At 43.3% G+C, this 16,099-nt stretch overlaps 1 protein-coding gene across 1 annotated transcript in view; it reads left to right on the top strand.

Annotated features, from left to right (window-relative positions):
• The window catches only part of LOC142492684 (BRO1 domain-containing protein BROX), a 38,417-nt gene extending 31,306 nt beyond the window's left edge, over window positions 1-7,111 (top strand). The window contains exons 11-13 of the mRNA XM_075595551.1: window positions 1,187-1,337; window positions 2,550-2,709; window positions 6,452-7,111. Of these exons, the coding sequence (XP_075451666.1) occupies window positions 1,187-1,337; window positions 2,550-2,709; window positions 6,452-6,538 (398 nt within the window). The 3' untranslated portion in view covers window positions 6,539-7,111. The remainder of the gene's footprint in view (window positions 1-1,186; window positions 1,338-2,549; window positions 2,710-6,451) is intronic.
• The last annotated feature ends 8,988 nt before the right edge of the window (window positions 7,112-16,099 follow it).

Raw genomic sequence — 16,099 nt, 5'->3', positions numbered from 1 at the left:
TCTGGCACTTCCTCACTGCAGAATCCAAACAGGGTGATAGGGATAAGAAACAGTGTGATTAATTATTTACCAAATTACTGGTAGGCTTGTTAATGCCCAAGGAGATTAATGCAGCAGAACAGGCTACAATTGTGTCTTACATTAAAAAAAATGTATTACAGGATAGAATCAGAGGGTCTCCGGTGCTGAACTATGCAATTTCAGCTCCGGACACCCCCTTCTTCCAGGGACACTTGCCTCGTAGTTGCTGCCAGTATCTCGGCAGGGAGGGAAATAGTGTCTGGGAAGAGGTCACAGCGACCTCCAATAAAGATGGCACTAATGGAGCACACGGCGGGCTAGGTAAAACTTGGCGTCAATCATACCCACTAGGGGATCCTGCTCTTACCTGCCCGGAGCAGGATTTCTAATCATTGCCTTAAAGGCATTTTGCCTCACGTCCTATTGCCTGCTCTACCTTCCTGGCTTTTACCCTGAGCACGATTGTATGTTTACACTTGTATGTGAGACTATGATTTTCTCACTGTGTTTATCTTCATTTTATGAATCTGTATGAAACGCTACGGGTGTCTGTATCTCTGGAAGTAGGGTGTCCCCGGAGCTGAAATTAACGGGGGGTCCGCTCCGGAGACCACCTGCTTCAATCCTGTAATGAATTAATTTGTTTAAGCAATTCAGCCTGTTCTGGTGCTGTAACTTGCCCCGTATCACAACAGATGTAAGTGACCGGAATTGAGTATACAAGTTTATATGTTCAATACCAATCCATCTACCACTGTTTCACCCCTCCTCCCACATAGTACTGGCTCCTCCATGCGGTTAAATTACATTTACTTCTTAATGGGGTTATCAAAGAATAAAGGCTGTTTAATGTGTATTGGAAATATATACACACACACACACACACACACACACACACACACACACACACACACACACACACACACACACACACACACTCACTCTGTTTGGCAAACCTATACATTTGCACGCCCCAGGCGAGTGGATTTAACATCGTGGCGAGCTCCTATTGGCCCAAGCAGCCACGTGTGGTACCAGGTGGCGAGTAGATTATTTTTTGGTGATTTGTCGACCACTGCATATATATATATATATATATATATATATATATATATATATATATATATATATATATATATATTTATTTATTTATTTTTTCGTACAGTTTACGGTAAGGCGGAAACGTTGTGTAAAGAATATGGTCAAACAAAAGGTCCTGGAACCACGGCAAAACCTTCAGGACACGTGTTCTTCATTAAGCTCGGAAGCCTGGTTAAGAACACACTGGCAAAATGTGAGCGAGAGAATGGCTTTATGTAAGTAAACGCCAACACATACCCCAACAGGTGACCCACACAGCTGGGTCCTGATATATTATGATGTATTGTATCTTGACATATTGTGACGGCATTACCATTGAGCCCTAGCTGTATAGGACATGGGTTGGGCAATCTGAGGTAGTAATACAGTTATGTCTGTAGCTTCTGAGAGACATATTTACTTAGCAGTGTTAAACTGTAAATAAGCCATAAGGTGCCTTACTGCTGAGCACCACTTGGTAATTATGTATCTCTATCCATTGTTGTTATTGTTCCCAATTAGCAAACGCTTTAAGATTCCCCGGAACAGAGATATTTTATATGCAATTTCTCCCCATACGTTCATTTTTATCCGAGTGTGTCTTCCTTTATGTCGTGCGTCCCTGAATATGACTAAGAATGCTATATATACAGAACAGGTAGATTGCCCCAGAAGGTTACTATCTCATAGGTTTAAAGGTGACATACTGGTACATTGAATATTACCTTAAATTGTAGTCAAGTTATCATCTTGTTCCATGTTTCCTGTCTGTTACTGATTTGAGGGCTGTTTTTTTTCAATAAGCTTTTACAATTCCTGCAAAATAAATTTCAAGTCTGTCAAAGTGTGACAGTATTGCTAGAGGATGGTGGGAGCTTGGCGACTAGAACAGGCAATCCTTCCTTATTTGATCTCTCACATTAAGGTTGCTGTGAAAACAGTACAGGCATACCCCGCATTAACGTACGCAATGGGACTGGAGCATGTATGTAAAGTGAAAATGTACTTAAAGTGAAGCACTACCTTTCTCCCACTTATCGATGCATGTACTGTACTGCAATCATCATATACGTGCATAACTGATGTAAATAATGCATGTGTAACAGGCTCTATAGTCTCCCCACTTGCGCACAGCTTCGGTACAGGTTGGGAGCTGGTATTGCTGTTCAGGACGTGCTGACTGGCGCATGCGTGAGCTACCGTTTGTCTATTGAGCGAGATGTACTTACTCGCGAATGTAATTAAAGTGGGTGTCCTTAAACCGGGGTATGTCTGTATAGAACTTCACTTATGTGCTCCATCACGGACCTCTCCAGCTTTACTCTTCCGTTGGTAATATTGATATCTTAACCTCTGGGCAGGAAAAAGCCTGATGTGTACTTCTCCGCGCACTTTGCTTTCTTTCTGTATTGTTAGTTCTTCAATAAACACATGCGTTTGTCTTCCAGTTATTTCCAGAAAGTCCCACCAGAGGCCCCAGAACTGGTGCTGAAAGCCAACTATGGGCTGGTAGAGCCTGTGCCTTTTGAATTTCCTGCGTTAAGCCCGGTGTGGACTGAAGAAACACACGCAGCGTTCGATCTAACTAAACGGCCAAAGGAGGATAGTGTACGACACACGTTCTTAATCCTTTGTGTTTTATTCATTTTTGCTAGCCACAAAATGCTTAAACTGTAGGGAGTTTACCAGTCTTCCAGCTTAGGACACAGCAATACCCTATTGCTAGACATAAAATACCACAAGATGATGATCCACATGTCCAGGAAAAATATCACATTATAGTTGTTGCCAAGCCATTTATGCAATTGATTTCATCTGATAAGCGGGTATGAACTTAATACAAAACGCCAGCAATGAGGTGAGAGAGAACCATTACACATTACAATTCATACCTAAATCACTGTATTGTATTGTATGTCTTTATTTATATAGTGCCATTAATGTACATAGCGCTTCACAGTAGTAATACACGTGGTAATCAAATAAATAACAGATAATATAAACAACAGATCATGGGAATAAGTGCTTTAGACATAAAAGTAACATTAAGGAAGAGGAGTCCCTGCCCCGAGGAGCTTACAGTCTATTTGGTAGGTAGGGAGAACGTACAGAGACAGTAGGAGGGAGTTCTGGTAAGTGCGTCTGCAGGGGGCCAAGCTTTATGTATCATGTGTTCAGAATATCCACAGTGTTATTTATATGCTTCTTTAAGCAAGTGTGTCTTAAGGTGGGTCTTAAAGGTGGATAGAGAGGGTGCTAGTCGGGTACTGAGGGGAAGGGCATTCCAGAGGTGTGGGGCAGTCAGTGAAAAAGGTTTAAGGCGGGAGAGGGCTTTAGATACAAAGGCGGTAGAAAGAAGACATCCTTAAGAAGAACGTAAGAGTCTGGATGGTGCATAACGAGAAATTAAGACTGAGATGTATGGAGGGGCAGAAGAGTGTAAAGCTTTAAAAGTGAGGAGAAGAATGGAGTGTGAGATGTGGGATTTGATCGGAAGCCAGGAGAGGGATTTCATGAGGGGAGATGCTGAGACAGATCTAGGAAAGAGTAGAGTGATTCTGGCAGCGGCGTTTAGGATAGATTGTAGTGGAGGCAGGTGAGAGGCAGGAAGGCCGGACAGCAGGAGGTTACAGTAATCAAGACGGGAGAGAATGAGGGCCTGAGTCAGAGTTTTAGCAGTCGAGCAACAGAGGAAAGGGCGTATCTTTGTTATATTGCGGAGGAAAAAGCGACAGGTTTTAGATACGTTTTGAATGTGAGGGGCTAATGTGAGAGAGGAGTAGAGTGTGACACCTAGGCAGCGTGCTTGGGCTACTGGGTGAATGATCGTAGTTCCAACAGTGATGTGGAAGGAGGTAGTAGGGCCAGGTTTGGGAGGAAGTATGAGGAGCTCTGTTTTAGCCATGTTGAGTTTGAGGCGGCGGAGGGCCATCCAGGATGATATAGCAGAGAGACATTCAGAAACTTTGGTTTGTACAGCAGGTGTAAGGTCAGGTGTTGAAAAGTATATTTGTGTTTCGTCAGCATAGAGGTGATATTTAAACCCAAAAGATGTTATTAGGTCACCTAAGGTTTAGTAATATGAGCAGAGTGTAATGACCTCTGTCTTTGGCAGCATGGAGGTCATCAGTTATTTTAGTGAGGGCTGTTTCCGTGGAGTGAGCAGTGCGGAAGCCAGATTGTAGAGGGTCTAGGAGAGAATAGGTGTTGAAAAAATGGAGCAAGCGAGAGAATACAAGACGTTCAAGGAGTTTAGAGGCAAAAGGCAGGAGGGAGATAGGTCGATAGTTAGACAGATGGGGTCAAGCTTGCTGTTTTTGAGCAATGGTATAACTGTTGCATGTTTGAAGGAGGATGGAAAGGTTCCAGAGCAGAGGGAGGAGTTAAAAATGTGTGAGCGTAGGGATTATAGTAGGACCAAGAGGTTTTAGGAGATGGGAGGGAATTGTCTAGAGGGCAGGTGGTAGAGGGAGAGGAGGCGATCAACAGCGACACATCCTCCTCTGAGACAGTGGAAAAAGAGTCAAGGAAGGCAAGAGGAGTGTTAGGAAGAGGTGTAGGATGGGAGGAAGAAACAGAGGGGATGTTCTGACGTATGGATTCCACCTTTTCCTTAAAATAGTCAGCAAAGTCCTGAGCGGAGATGGAGGAAGGAGAGGCAGCTAAGGGTGGTTTGAGTAGAGTATCAAAGACAGAGAACAGTCGGCGTGGGTTAGACTTGTGCATGTTGATTAGTGAAGAAAAGTAGGCTTGTTTAGCTTGCGAGAGGGCAGAGTTGAAACAGGATAGCATAAATTTGTAGTGAAGGAAGTCTCCGAGAGTATGAGATTTCCTCCAGAGGCGTTCAGAGGAACGAGTGGAGGAACGCAGCATGCGCATGTGGGAATTTAGCCAGGGTCTAGGGTTAGAAGGGAGAGGGCGGCAGAGAGAAAGCGGGGCATGTAGATCAAGAGAGGAGGACAAGGCAGAGTTGTAGTTCCTGACCAGGTTGTCGGGGTCTGTAGCAGAGCTGAGAGAGGAGAGGGAGAAGCGAAAAGTGGACTCAGCCAGGTAAGTGAATAGAGCGCAGGTTTCTGCAGAACCTGGGGGTAGATGGAGGTGGAGAAGGGGAGAAGCGAGATAGAGAGAATGAGATGAGGTGATGGTCAGAGAGAGGAAAAGTGGAAATTGAGAAAACGGAGAGAGAGAAGTTTTTAGTGAAAACCAGATATAGGTAGTGGCCATCCTTGTGGGTGCTGGCTGCAGTCCACTGTTGAAGGCCAAAAGAAGAGGTTAGAGAGAAAAAGCAGGAAGCCCAAGGGAGAGAGGGGTCATCAATGTGGCAATTGAAGTCCCCAAGGAGAAGAACAGGGGAGTTTGAGGAGAGAAAGAAAGAGAGCCAGGATTCAAAGTGAGCGAGAAAGGCAGAGGGGGGATGAGTCGAGGTAGGTGGGCGATAGATGACCGCCACATGGACAGGGAGAGGAGAGAAGATCTGGACAGTGTGAGCCTCAAAGGAGGGAAAAGCAAGAGATGGAGGAATAGGAAGGGTTCTGGAGGAATAGGAAGGGTTCTGTAACGGCAGAGAGAGGAGAGCAGGAGCCCCATGCCTCCACCCCTGCCATCAGTGCGCGGAGTGTGGGAGAAAGAAAGGCCACCATAGGAGAGGGCAGCTTCCAGAGCAGAGTCAGACTGAGTGAGCCAGGTCTCAGTTATAGCAAATAGGAGCAGAGAGTGTGTGTATGCTTACATTTATGTATATAGCACCAACTATTCTAGATCGAATACTTGCAAACAGTCACTGAAATAGAAAAGTAAATGTTGGGTGAAAGGTCCCATACAATATCAAGGTACAAAGGGAAGCATGTTTGATGGAGAGAAATGCTAGAGCAAGATCTCATACTTTGAGTCTGGAGAGACGGAGGCACCGGGGTAATGTAAGGGAAATACTTCTTCACCGAAAGGGTGGTGGATTCATTGAATAGCCTCAACACAGAGTTGGTAGAGGCAAATACAATGAGGGAGTTGAAATGCTTGGATAGACAGGCACAAGACTATACTAAACCGAAACCAAAGAATCTCAAATAGGGTCTGATGTTTTACAGCGGGTAGGAGAATGAGCAGGCCATTGCTGAAAGGGGTTCTTATCCGCCATCAACCTGCACGTTTCTAAGTGGTGTGTTGGGACAGAGAGCAGTATTGCAGTATAGCAGTATAGAATTGTATTGACCTCTGTAAGGATGCACCTGTATTAGTCAGTCAGGATGGTGCTTGGTACAGTTGGGGCATGTAAACCTCTACAATACTATGTGGCATTTCTCTGACTTTCTAATGCTGAGATACCGTATTAACGTGATTTTCATCTCTTCAGGCTAAACCCAAAAAGGAAGAAGAGGTGAAACCAGTGAAGGAACCAGACATCAAATCACAAAAGGACAGTGGATGTCAGATCTCATAAACAAGACAAGTGATGGTCTCCCTCCCTAAATCAATAATGGTGGCTAGAGACCTTATTCCGCACTACTTACTTCTGCCGGCAGGTTGAGATTAAAAAAACCTCAATGAACAGTAGTTAAAGTAGCAAATCCTGAATTGGTGGGTGGGTTACAGTATGTCTGTGTACTGTATTATATGCTTGTTTAATGCACTGGCACTACGTAGGGAGCCATTATACAATACTTCCTAATGTATATCTTTCTACAAATCATAGAAAATCAGGATGTCTGATTTCCTAAACAGAAACCCCTACCGTTGATTATCTAATGTCACCCTTTAACTAAAAAAACATAGTAATCTTACATATATACAATAGATTTGTAAATATTTAAAAAACAAAAACAATATTCTGACTTTTTAATGGCACAAACTAAATGCACAATGCGTACTTTGAAATATATATATATATTATTCACCTCCGTGTGAATTTTTTTTAGCGGTCATGGCTTATTACATTCCTGTAAGATAAGAGATGGTCGTTGATTGTAAATGAAGCTGGTTTCCTATACTATAAAAGATAATGTCTTTATTGTAAGTTCTATTTCTTTTCCAGTTGCTAAATGAAAAATGATATGGATGATGGGATTTGACTGATCTATATTCGCCTGGGCCTCAAAATAGGGGGGTGCTTGTTAATCAAGTGTTTAATCCTCCTGTGGCCCTGCCCCCATTAGAGGACCAGTACATACAGTCGTAATATCACACACAAGGGATTAGAGAGAGGAAATGAGACCACTCCCATGTCTCCGCTCACCATGTTTATATACTAACCTTAAATTATTTGAAATACGTATTTACTGAATTTTGTAAGAAAGGTGTCAATCCCCTAGATTTAACACCTGAAACATGTCTGCCAATGGTTCATTGTGGCCGAAGGAAGGACTGCATCGTTTAAAGCGTATTCCTGCGGTGTATTTTCTTTTAATATGGATTCCGTAGTTTCGAAGAGTCCTGTGGCTCTCCTGGCCATGCAGTTACTGCTTTCATGTTCTTTGGTTCATCAGTGAATGCTATAAAATTGTGATCATTTTAAAAAACGAGTGTCCTGCTTATGTTCTGAACACAGCCTCTGAGTTTGGTTAAATATTGAAGTCCTTTCCTTTATTACACCATGGCTTTCTTGATCTGATTTTCAGGATAAAGTGTGTGTTCTCTGTTAGGCATGTCTCTTACTGCTGTGATGCTACAGTGTCATAGGATGCAGGCAGCGAAAATGTATGAAGTAACACAGACTGAATAAGGTATGAGGAAGCCAAAAAGGTATTTCCTCACCAAGTAAGACATTATGCCACACTCTGAACTGGAACGTTGCATAAAATACTATATAAAATAAGAAATATATTTAACATGTGTCCAGATAAAAGGGTATGTTTGACCTCCTGCCAGGAAAAGTCTACTAGCAGAGAGTATTGATTTAAGGTATCGGCTCTGCATGCAGCCGATATATCATCAAAGCTTGTTTCAAAATAAAACAAAGGAAACCCATCACGACTTTACAATAACAAACATTATAGACTAAAGCTGTTCCGGGCATTATCCTATCAGTAATGACCTGGAATTTTTGGCACCCTGCCAAGTTTTTCAGCCAATCGGCTTTAAGTTCTCATTCACAAAGAGTGAGATCATCTCTCAGACAAGGGAGGTTATTGGACAGGAGGCAGCAGCAAGGTCCTGACTCCTCCCCAACCCTGCCTGCAGCAAGGCACGGACTCCCCCACCCTGCCGGCAGCCAGGCACTAACTCCTCCCCCACCCTACCTGTAGAGCGCTCCGCACAGGTGAGTGAGGGGAAAGGTCTGTGTCTGTGTGTGTTTTGTGGATGTAACGGGTGTCAGCAGTGTGTTTTATTGGTGTGTGTGTCTTCTGTTGGTGCGTGTTGTGGGTGTTGAGGGGCAGCAGTCTGTTTTGTTGGTGTGTGAGTGCAGAGGGGGGCTGCAGGAGGTTGGGTGCAGAGTTTTGTGTGTGTTTACAGGGGGCTGCAATGGATGTAGATGGGGGGCTGCTGGTGTGTGTTTTGTGAATGTAGAGGTGGCAGAGTCTGTTTTGTTGGTTTGTGTGTGTGTCTGCAGTGTGTTCTGTGGGTGGCAGAGGGGTGCAGAGTGTTTTGTTGGGATGTGTTTGTCTGCAGTGTTCTTTTGGGTGTATAGGGGGTCGTGTCTGTGTGTCTGTGTGTCTGCAGTTTTGTGGGTTTACAGGGGGCTGGTGTGAGTGTAGAGGATGGAGGAGGGCTGCAGTGAGTTTTGTGGGTGCAGAGGGGAGACTGCAGAGTGTTTGTGTATATAGAGGGGGTAGGGAGGTGTGTGTGTGTGTATATGTACAATTTCCTTTTAATACATTTGCAGTAAAAGCATAAGAATGTAGACAATCATGCTGATTAAAAATCAATATGACTGCAAAAGTGTCTCTTTTTTTATGAAAAATGTTAATAAAAAAATAAATAAAAAGGCCTACATTTAGCCTATAATAGTAAGAATCCCCTCAGAACAGGGCATTACTGGCCAATAATGCCCTGGCTGGGTTAAAATCCCTCGGCTTCGCCTCGGGCCTTCAACTCTTCTAGCCAGGGCATTATTGCCCAGTAATGCCCTGTTCTTTGTGGATTATTACTTAAATAAATTACAGCGCAAAACAAAGGTTCTTCTGTTCGCAAAGCAGTGTTTGGTTTTTGCAAACAACGTTTCTCATTGAGGCCAAAAAGTTCTACCTTGACTCGTCTGTCCAGAGAACATTGTTCCAGAAGTCTTGTGGGTCACCAATGTGCTCTTTAGCGAACTTCAGACGGGCAGAAATGTTATTTTTAGAGAGAAGTGGTTGCCTCCTGGCTATCCTTCCGTGAACAACATTCTTGTTCACCTTTTTCTGATGGTTAATGTGAGTGTTCATGGCTCAACTAAGTTGAGTGACCTGCAGATCCTTGGATGTTACTTTAGAGTTCTTGGTCACTTCCTTAATGATTTTCAAGTGAGTGTGGTCTTCAACTTTCTCCATTTGTAGACTGTCTGACAATGGATTGGTAGAGCCCCAAATCCTTAAACTGTTGTTAACCGTTCTAAACTGATGAACATCCATAACTGCATTTCTGAGATCCTCCAAGATTTCTTTTGATCGTGATGTTTCTACACACCTGTATAGTGAAGACCAGACTCATCCCTAAAGATCTACTTCATTATTTAAACACCTGATTCTAATAATCCCCTTTAATTTAGCAGATAAAACCAGGGTTTCACTTATTTTTGCACATACCCTGACTCTTAATTACTCATGGTTTGTCTAATGCATCCATCATTTTGTTTCAAAAGACATGGAATTGGTTAATATAAACCCCATTGGATATTTAAGAAAAGACTGGTTTTGATTCAAGAAGGTTATCATAGAAAAACTATGGAGTTTCCGTAATTACAGTTTTTTTTCTAGATGTACCTGCATCAACGGAGGTTGCTTTAGAAAGGAAAGGTCTCCAGGCTGCGGTGTCGCTATAATTTGCCCAACCCAAATTTACCAGGGGGAACTGCTTTGGAACATTCCCTCATGTCACGCGCTGTGAATGGAGATTTTACTTGCCGATCATTTATTTTCTCCTGTTCCCTCCCTGGCAGCACATGCCCTAGTTCCCACCTCAGCAGATATTGCGGTACATTTTAATTCATATTCTATTTGTCTTTCCTTTTTGGGGGAGGGGGGTTCATATGTATATAGTTTATCTTGGATAGATATACAATTTACCTGAGGCAGGTATAGGAGGAGCTTTTAAGGTCTAGAAAAGGTCAGACGTTTGTGTCCTACCTTCAGCTGGTGGGAGCATATCGCTCATATCATGCACTGACACGAAGGGTCCAGGAGAAAATACATTATCGGGGAGTAAAATTTCTATTGTTTTTTGGAGAAATAAAAACAGATCAAGTGGAAGGGGTTTATGTCTCGGTCTAGGATATTTAGTCATGGCCAAATAACCACTGGCGCTTGGCCACAAGTCACCTCACCGCCGGGACACTCATCCACCGCCCGCTTCACCGCTGAGGTAAGTCCCTAACCTTACCCTTTACTCTAAAAACCCCTAATGCTACCCTCTACCCTAAAAACCCCTTAAATTAATCCCCTACCCTAAAACCCCTAAAGTTAATACCCCACCCTAAACACTAAAATGCCTAAAACTTGCCTTACTGAAGAAGCAGCGGATCGGCCTTCGGCGGAGGGTCTGTCTGCAGCCGAACAGCAGCGGTCATTTGGTCACGGCAAAACGGTTGCGTCAAAATGTCCTGATCCGTTTGTGCTTTGCCAGGAAATGAGAAGCAAGAGCAATGAATGAACTTCAGTACACTGCGGGCGTCCTACAAGTGACATCCCAAATACAACATGGCTGGTTCCAGACTAGAGAAAAAAAGGTTATGGTATCGCCCATTTCATTTCTGAAATCTGTGTTTCAATTGGGTTGTTAATAATGTAAACATTAGTTTAGTGATATGAAAACAATCATGTTTACCGCCCTATACTACAGTACACAAATGGAAATTCTTATCCAATGTTAAACACTTCATATTTGTGCACTAAAGGACCTTTGTACCTTATGCACTTATAACACTCCCTTACAGGTTACATCGAGGTACAGTAGTTGCATGTGTGACATCAGCAATGGTTTGCCTTGTCTCAGGGTGATGTCTGTGGTCGGCTGGGTGGTGGAAATGATGGTCACCTGGAGTTTTTATAATACTACTACAATCATTATGTCCCCATGCTTAGAAACATTGCAGTCACTGGTACATGTAGATTGACAGTTTCTTTCATCCATACTGCTATCACTCTTGATACTTGTCTTCCTAAAGTGCCCACTTGTGGAGGCACATTAACTTGATATAGTAGTTGCTTCATACTGTGGACCGGGCTTCCCTTTATAATTCCATCTTGGACGTCCCTTTTATTGTGGACCCCGGCTGAAATCCTCGCCTGTTCTGTGTAACGTTACAGTTTCTGTTCTGGAACTGCCACTTCCTCTTCTGGAACTGCCACTTCCTCTTCTGGAACTGCCACTTCCTCTTCTGGAACTGCCACTTCCTCAGGGGGTAGTGAATCCGGTGGACAGGGATCCGCTTGCAGGGCTGATCCCCATACATCCTGGTGGCTTTTCTGCTTTGACCACTGAGGCATGTCTGCATTCCCGGTACTGGGACATGCTCTTCTCATTGTGGCCATACTGTTGAATACTAGCTGATGGGACACTATCCCTAACTAGTGACAAAAAATAGAAAAACACTGCGCACTTGATAGTGGCAAATTAATTCTATATATAAAAAATATATAAATACACAACTTATATTTACAGTGAATAACAAGTGAATATTATATAAAAATAATCTTATAGTGAACATTAGTGATATAAACTATGTAAAATCACAAGTAGTAAATTGAACCTGTGTAATACTGACATGAGAAGTTGCTGCTTGTTACATAGGGTGGCTAAGCAACCTATAGCACTAGTACACAAGGAAAAAAGAAAACAGCAAAATCTCAGTGTAGTATATATAAAAATGTATTGAAATATTCAATCAGCAGGTGAGTATTACACGTACTTCAGGGTAAGGATAAAAGAGCATGACATGTTAGGGACATGTTACCCCAATGGCATCTACAGCAAAATCCCACGATGGTCGTCCGATCCCACGGGCTGTACCGTATGGAGTGTCCAGGATCCCCTCGCAACGAACCACCGACTCCTGCTGTGAATGGTATTGGTCCTGGTCTGCCGAGCTTCCTGCGGTGAGCGCTATTGCGTGGTCCCTTCACACTGACGGCAAATGCCGATTACTCGTGCCAGAGCTTCGGCGGCTGCCGATGACGTCACAGGTTCTGTCCCTGGTAATTGCGACCCGCTATATGAATAGTCAAACGTCCTGTATAGCTGAACTCTGAATGCAGTAACAGTGTGTTCCTGGTATATCCAAATACATGCAAAGCTTGCACTATATTGCTACAATCCGTACGCATTTCGTAGTTAACACTACTTCTTCAGGGAATGGTCATTTTAAATTCAAAAGCAATATATATTTAAGTATATATATATATATATATATATAAGTATCCCCTGACGAAGCCCAAGTGGAGAAACGCGTAGGGCATGCGCATTGGTGGAGCAGACAGAGACCCACTGCAGAGAAACCCCCGGCACCGGAGAAGAAGCCGTGACAGAAGGACTGTGGAAGACGAACTCTCACGAGAGTTGGAGCCGACACACGTGATGCGGAAGGACTCTGGCATACCAGCCGTGCAGTGGACCGGCGTTTCTGTGCTATGAGTGTGAGAGACTCAGTTTAAACTCTCAACTGCTCTGATCCGATTCAACACATGTGAGTGGGATACCAACTGTTTTTAGATAGGAATTTTATTAAAGGTTTTACACTATATTCCTTTTCTCCTATATTACTCTCCTCCCCTCTCCCTCTCCCCCTCCCCTCCCCCCCTGCGAGATCCATTCCGTGACAAGACACCTTCCAGCAGCAGAATGATGATGAAGCTGTGAAAATTGTTTGAATAATCGTGTGCAGTCTAAGAAATCTAAGACGAAATTGAAGTTCATCAGTAGCAGAGTTCCTGAGTCCCACTGTGGATTAAAGGCTTTAAATTGCTGACAAACGGTAATTGCATATCTTACCACCTAAGTCCTGATTGTTTTGACATACTGCCCTATGATATTTTTCTCCCCTCCCTCTTCTCTTCCTTTCCCTGCAATTTGCGCCTAGGTCACTTCTTCTCTGTATACTCTCTTGCGGCAGGTGTGGAGCCGTGGACCCAATTGGCAGCATTCTGTAGGGTTAGTGGTTCAAAGGGTTTATCATCTCTCAGTTGATTGATTGGCAAGGTGTATAGTTTATATACTCTACATCTAACTAAGTGTTTGGTGTTTGCGCTTTTGTATCTTGTTCTCTTTATATATATATATATATATATATATATATATATATATATATATATATATATATATATATATATATATGTATATATTATAATATTATATATATATATATATATATATATATATATATATATATATACACACACACACACATACACCACCTCCCCCCCCCCCCCCCCCGCGGAGCCTTGTGATTGGGTTGGTACTCCTCCCTCTGCTGATCCAATCACAGCAATGATTCCGCAGCTGATCTTATAGAACAAACACATATGTATAACAAATGTATACAGTATTAATAAAATGCATATAACCTATGCCAACATTTTTATTAACTATTCTAAAAAAAGAAAATAACAAACAATATATATCAAATAGATATTGTTTAAAAAAATGGATACGAGTAATAGAATGCATTACTAGATTGAGGGGGCCTAACCTATACTTTAGGGAATATATCCCCTACCTCTACTCCCCGAGGCTCCTCTTCTTCCATGCTGGAACCTCTCTCCCAGAACACTTTGCTTCCTCCTTTATACCCCATGGTGGTGTCACCATCTGCTGCATCACCATTAACTTTTTGTAGTACACTAGTAAACCCACGGGGGGGAGGGAGGTTACACACTTAATTTTGTGTTTCTCGGTAATATTGTAGTTAACGCATGAAGCTCCAGGGTAACATGCGATTTTGGGGCGAAAGATTGCAACAGATGTATGAAATAAAAAACACTTGCTTTCAAATGATCTCTTCTTTGGTAAATCTGGTAATGTTTTCATCCCAGACTTGCTTCAGTTTTGCAACAAGGAAATGTTGAACCATAATCCTCTCCATGTATTTGCAGACAGCACTTATGGCATTAATGTGTAGTCTATGGGGTTGCGGCTGCTTCAGGTATAGCGCTGGGGTATTCAGGTGTATGGACTAACCAGATCGCCTTATGCGATACAAACCCCAAATACGATCAACAGGGGAGAGCCCAGACAGCACATTGTGCCGAGGATGAGAGGGTGAAGCAAGAAATACACCAATTGTTAAAAATATATATAACCTTTATTGCACCCCACTGTAACTCCTATAAATAATTTGATTGAACTGAAATTGCATCTGTTTAGTTAACAGTCTCAATCCCTTCCCAGTGTGCATCTGCCATCTGGATATTACTGTTCTGATTGTTATTTTCACCTGGCCTGCGCCTATATGGATATATAAAATGTAAATGTAAGATAGAGACGGTCTACAATTTCTCTAAAAATACTTTATAAAAGTAACACCAGAGGCTTGCATGGCTGATATACAGGCTCATGGGAGGGAGGGGGTGTGGGAGAGTAATTTGGTAATAAGTGTGACTATTGTTGCTGCCCTACTTAGGTGCAGACTCCTGGCTGACGTGTCCCAGTCACTGTATACTCTAGTCCTCATTGTGACGGGCAAGGGTAACCAGGCTATATAATAACGGTTAAGCACTCTGGTTACTCTTGGGCCCCGTGTGTCCCTGGCAGCTACCTAGCACTATAAGCCAGGGGCCAGGTATCATTACATGAAAAGTTAAAGTGTCCCCTGCTTTTCCACTTTTCATGTTCCCTTTACCCCAGACTCATGAGACTTTGTGTGTACGTTTTATGTGAGATTTTTGGGAAAGAATACAAATATTTTGATGGTAGGAGTTCGGGGTCTGAAGCTACCGGTAGTACCTTAATTCTACCCAGCGAGCAGGTATGATTTGCCGGTATGCGGGTGAAATTACACCCGGTATGTGGGTGAAATTACACCAGACTTCTGGTGTTCGAGACCCGATATCTCAGTCCTATTTCCCTTACAGTTATGAGTCTCACCAAAGTTCCCCATGTATTAAAATATGTTTTCTGTGTTTTATAAATGTATTATAAGGCTCTATACAGTTAGCATGGGCATCTGCTTAAGGTGCCAGCAAGTTTGCACTGAGTCCGTAGTTCAAAGAGGAGACTGGATGTTGAGTGGTGTCGGGGTGCTTAGTGGCCGGGGCAGGGCAGAGTACCGAGTCCAGAGAACAGAGACCCCCTACGGGGAGGACCCTCTGGACTGCCAAACTTAGTGGAGCCTACCCAGTAGGTGGCAATGGGTTGACTGTTGGAAGTGGTAGAATGTCGGTGCGTTTCCCATTGGTCAATTCTTATGTCCCGACAACGGGGCATCCTGAGCCGGCTTGGCACGCCAATCCTCTGACGTCAGCAAAGAGACGAGTCCCTAATTCTATTGGCTAGTGGGATTGGGTGTATACGCTCTGATTGGTCGCTCCTCCTACCTCCATGCTAAGGATAGCTTTGCTGAGTGTATGTAAAAAGTGGCCGAGTCAGAGAACCAGACCATCCAGTGACTTGTGTCGATGAAGCTAGGACGGGCTTTTCAAAGTTGCTCTGTTGCAAATAGCAGAGAATCAGGCTTCATTTTGAAGCTAAGAAAGTCTGCCTCGCAGAGACTAAGTCCCGTCTTTTGCGCCAAGTTCTACAAATCGAAAGGTAGCGGTCACGGCTGGGAATTGAAGCCGAAAAGAGGACCAGGAAAGCCGTGTGTATATTTCGGTGAGGGAAAGCTCATCCAAGCGGGCGCCCTGCACCTAGGAAAGACTAGATTTTCCACCCAGAT

Source organism: Ascaphus truei, chromosome 4 (assembly GCF_040206685.1).
Source record: "Ascaphus truei isolate aAscTru1 chromosome 4, aAscTru1.hap1, whole genome shotgun sequence".
NCBI classification, from domain to species: Eukaryota; Metazoa; Chordata; class Amphibia; order Anura; family Ascaphidae; genus Ascaphus; species Ascaphus truei.
The sequence above is the reverse complement of the archived record's forward strand: the minus strand, read 5'-3'. Positions and strand labels throughout refer to the sequence as shown.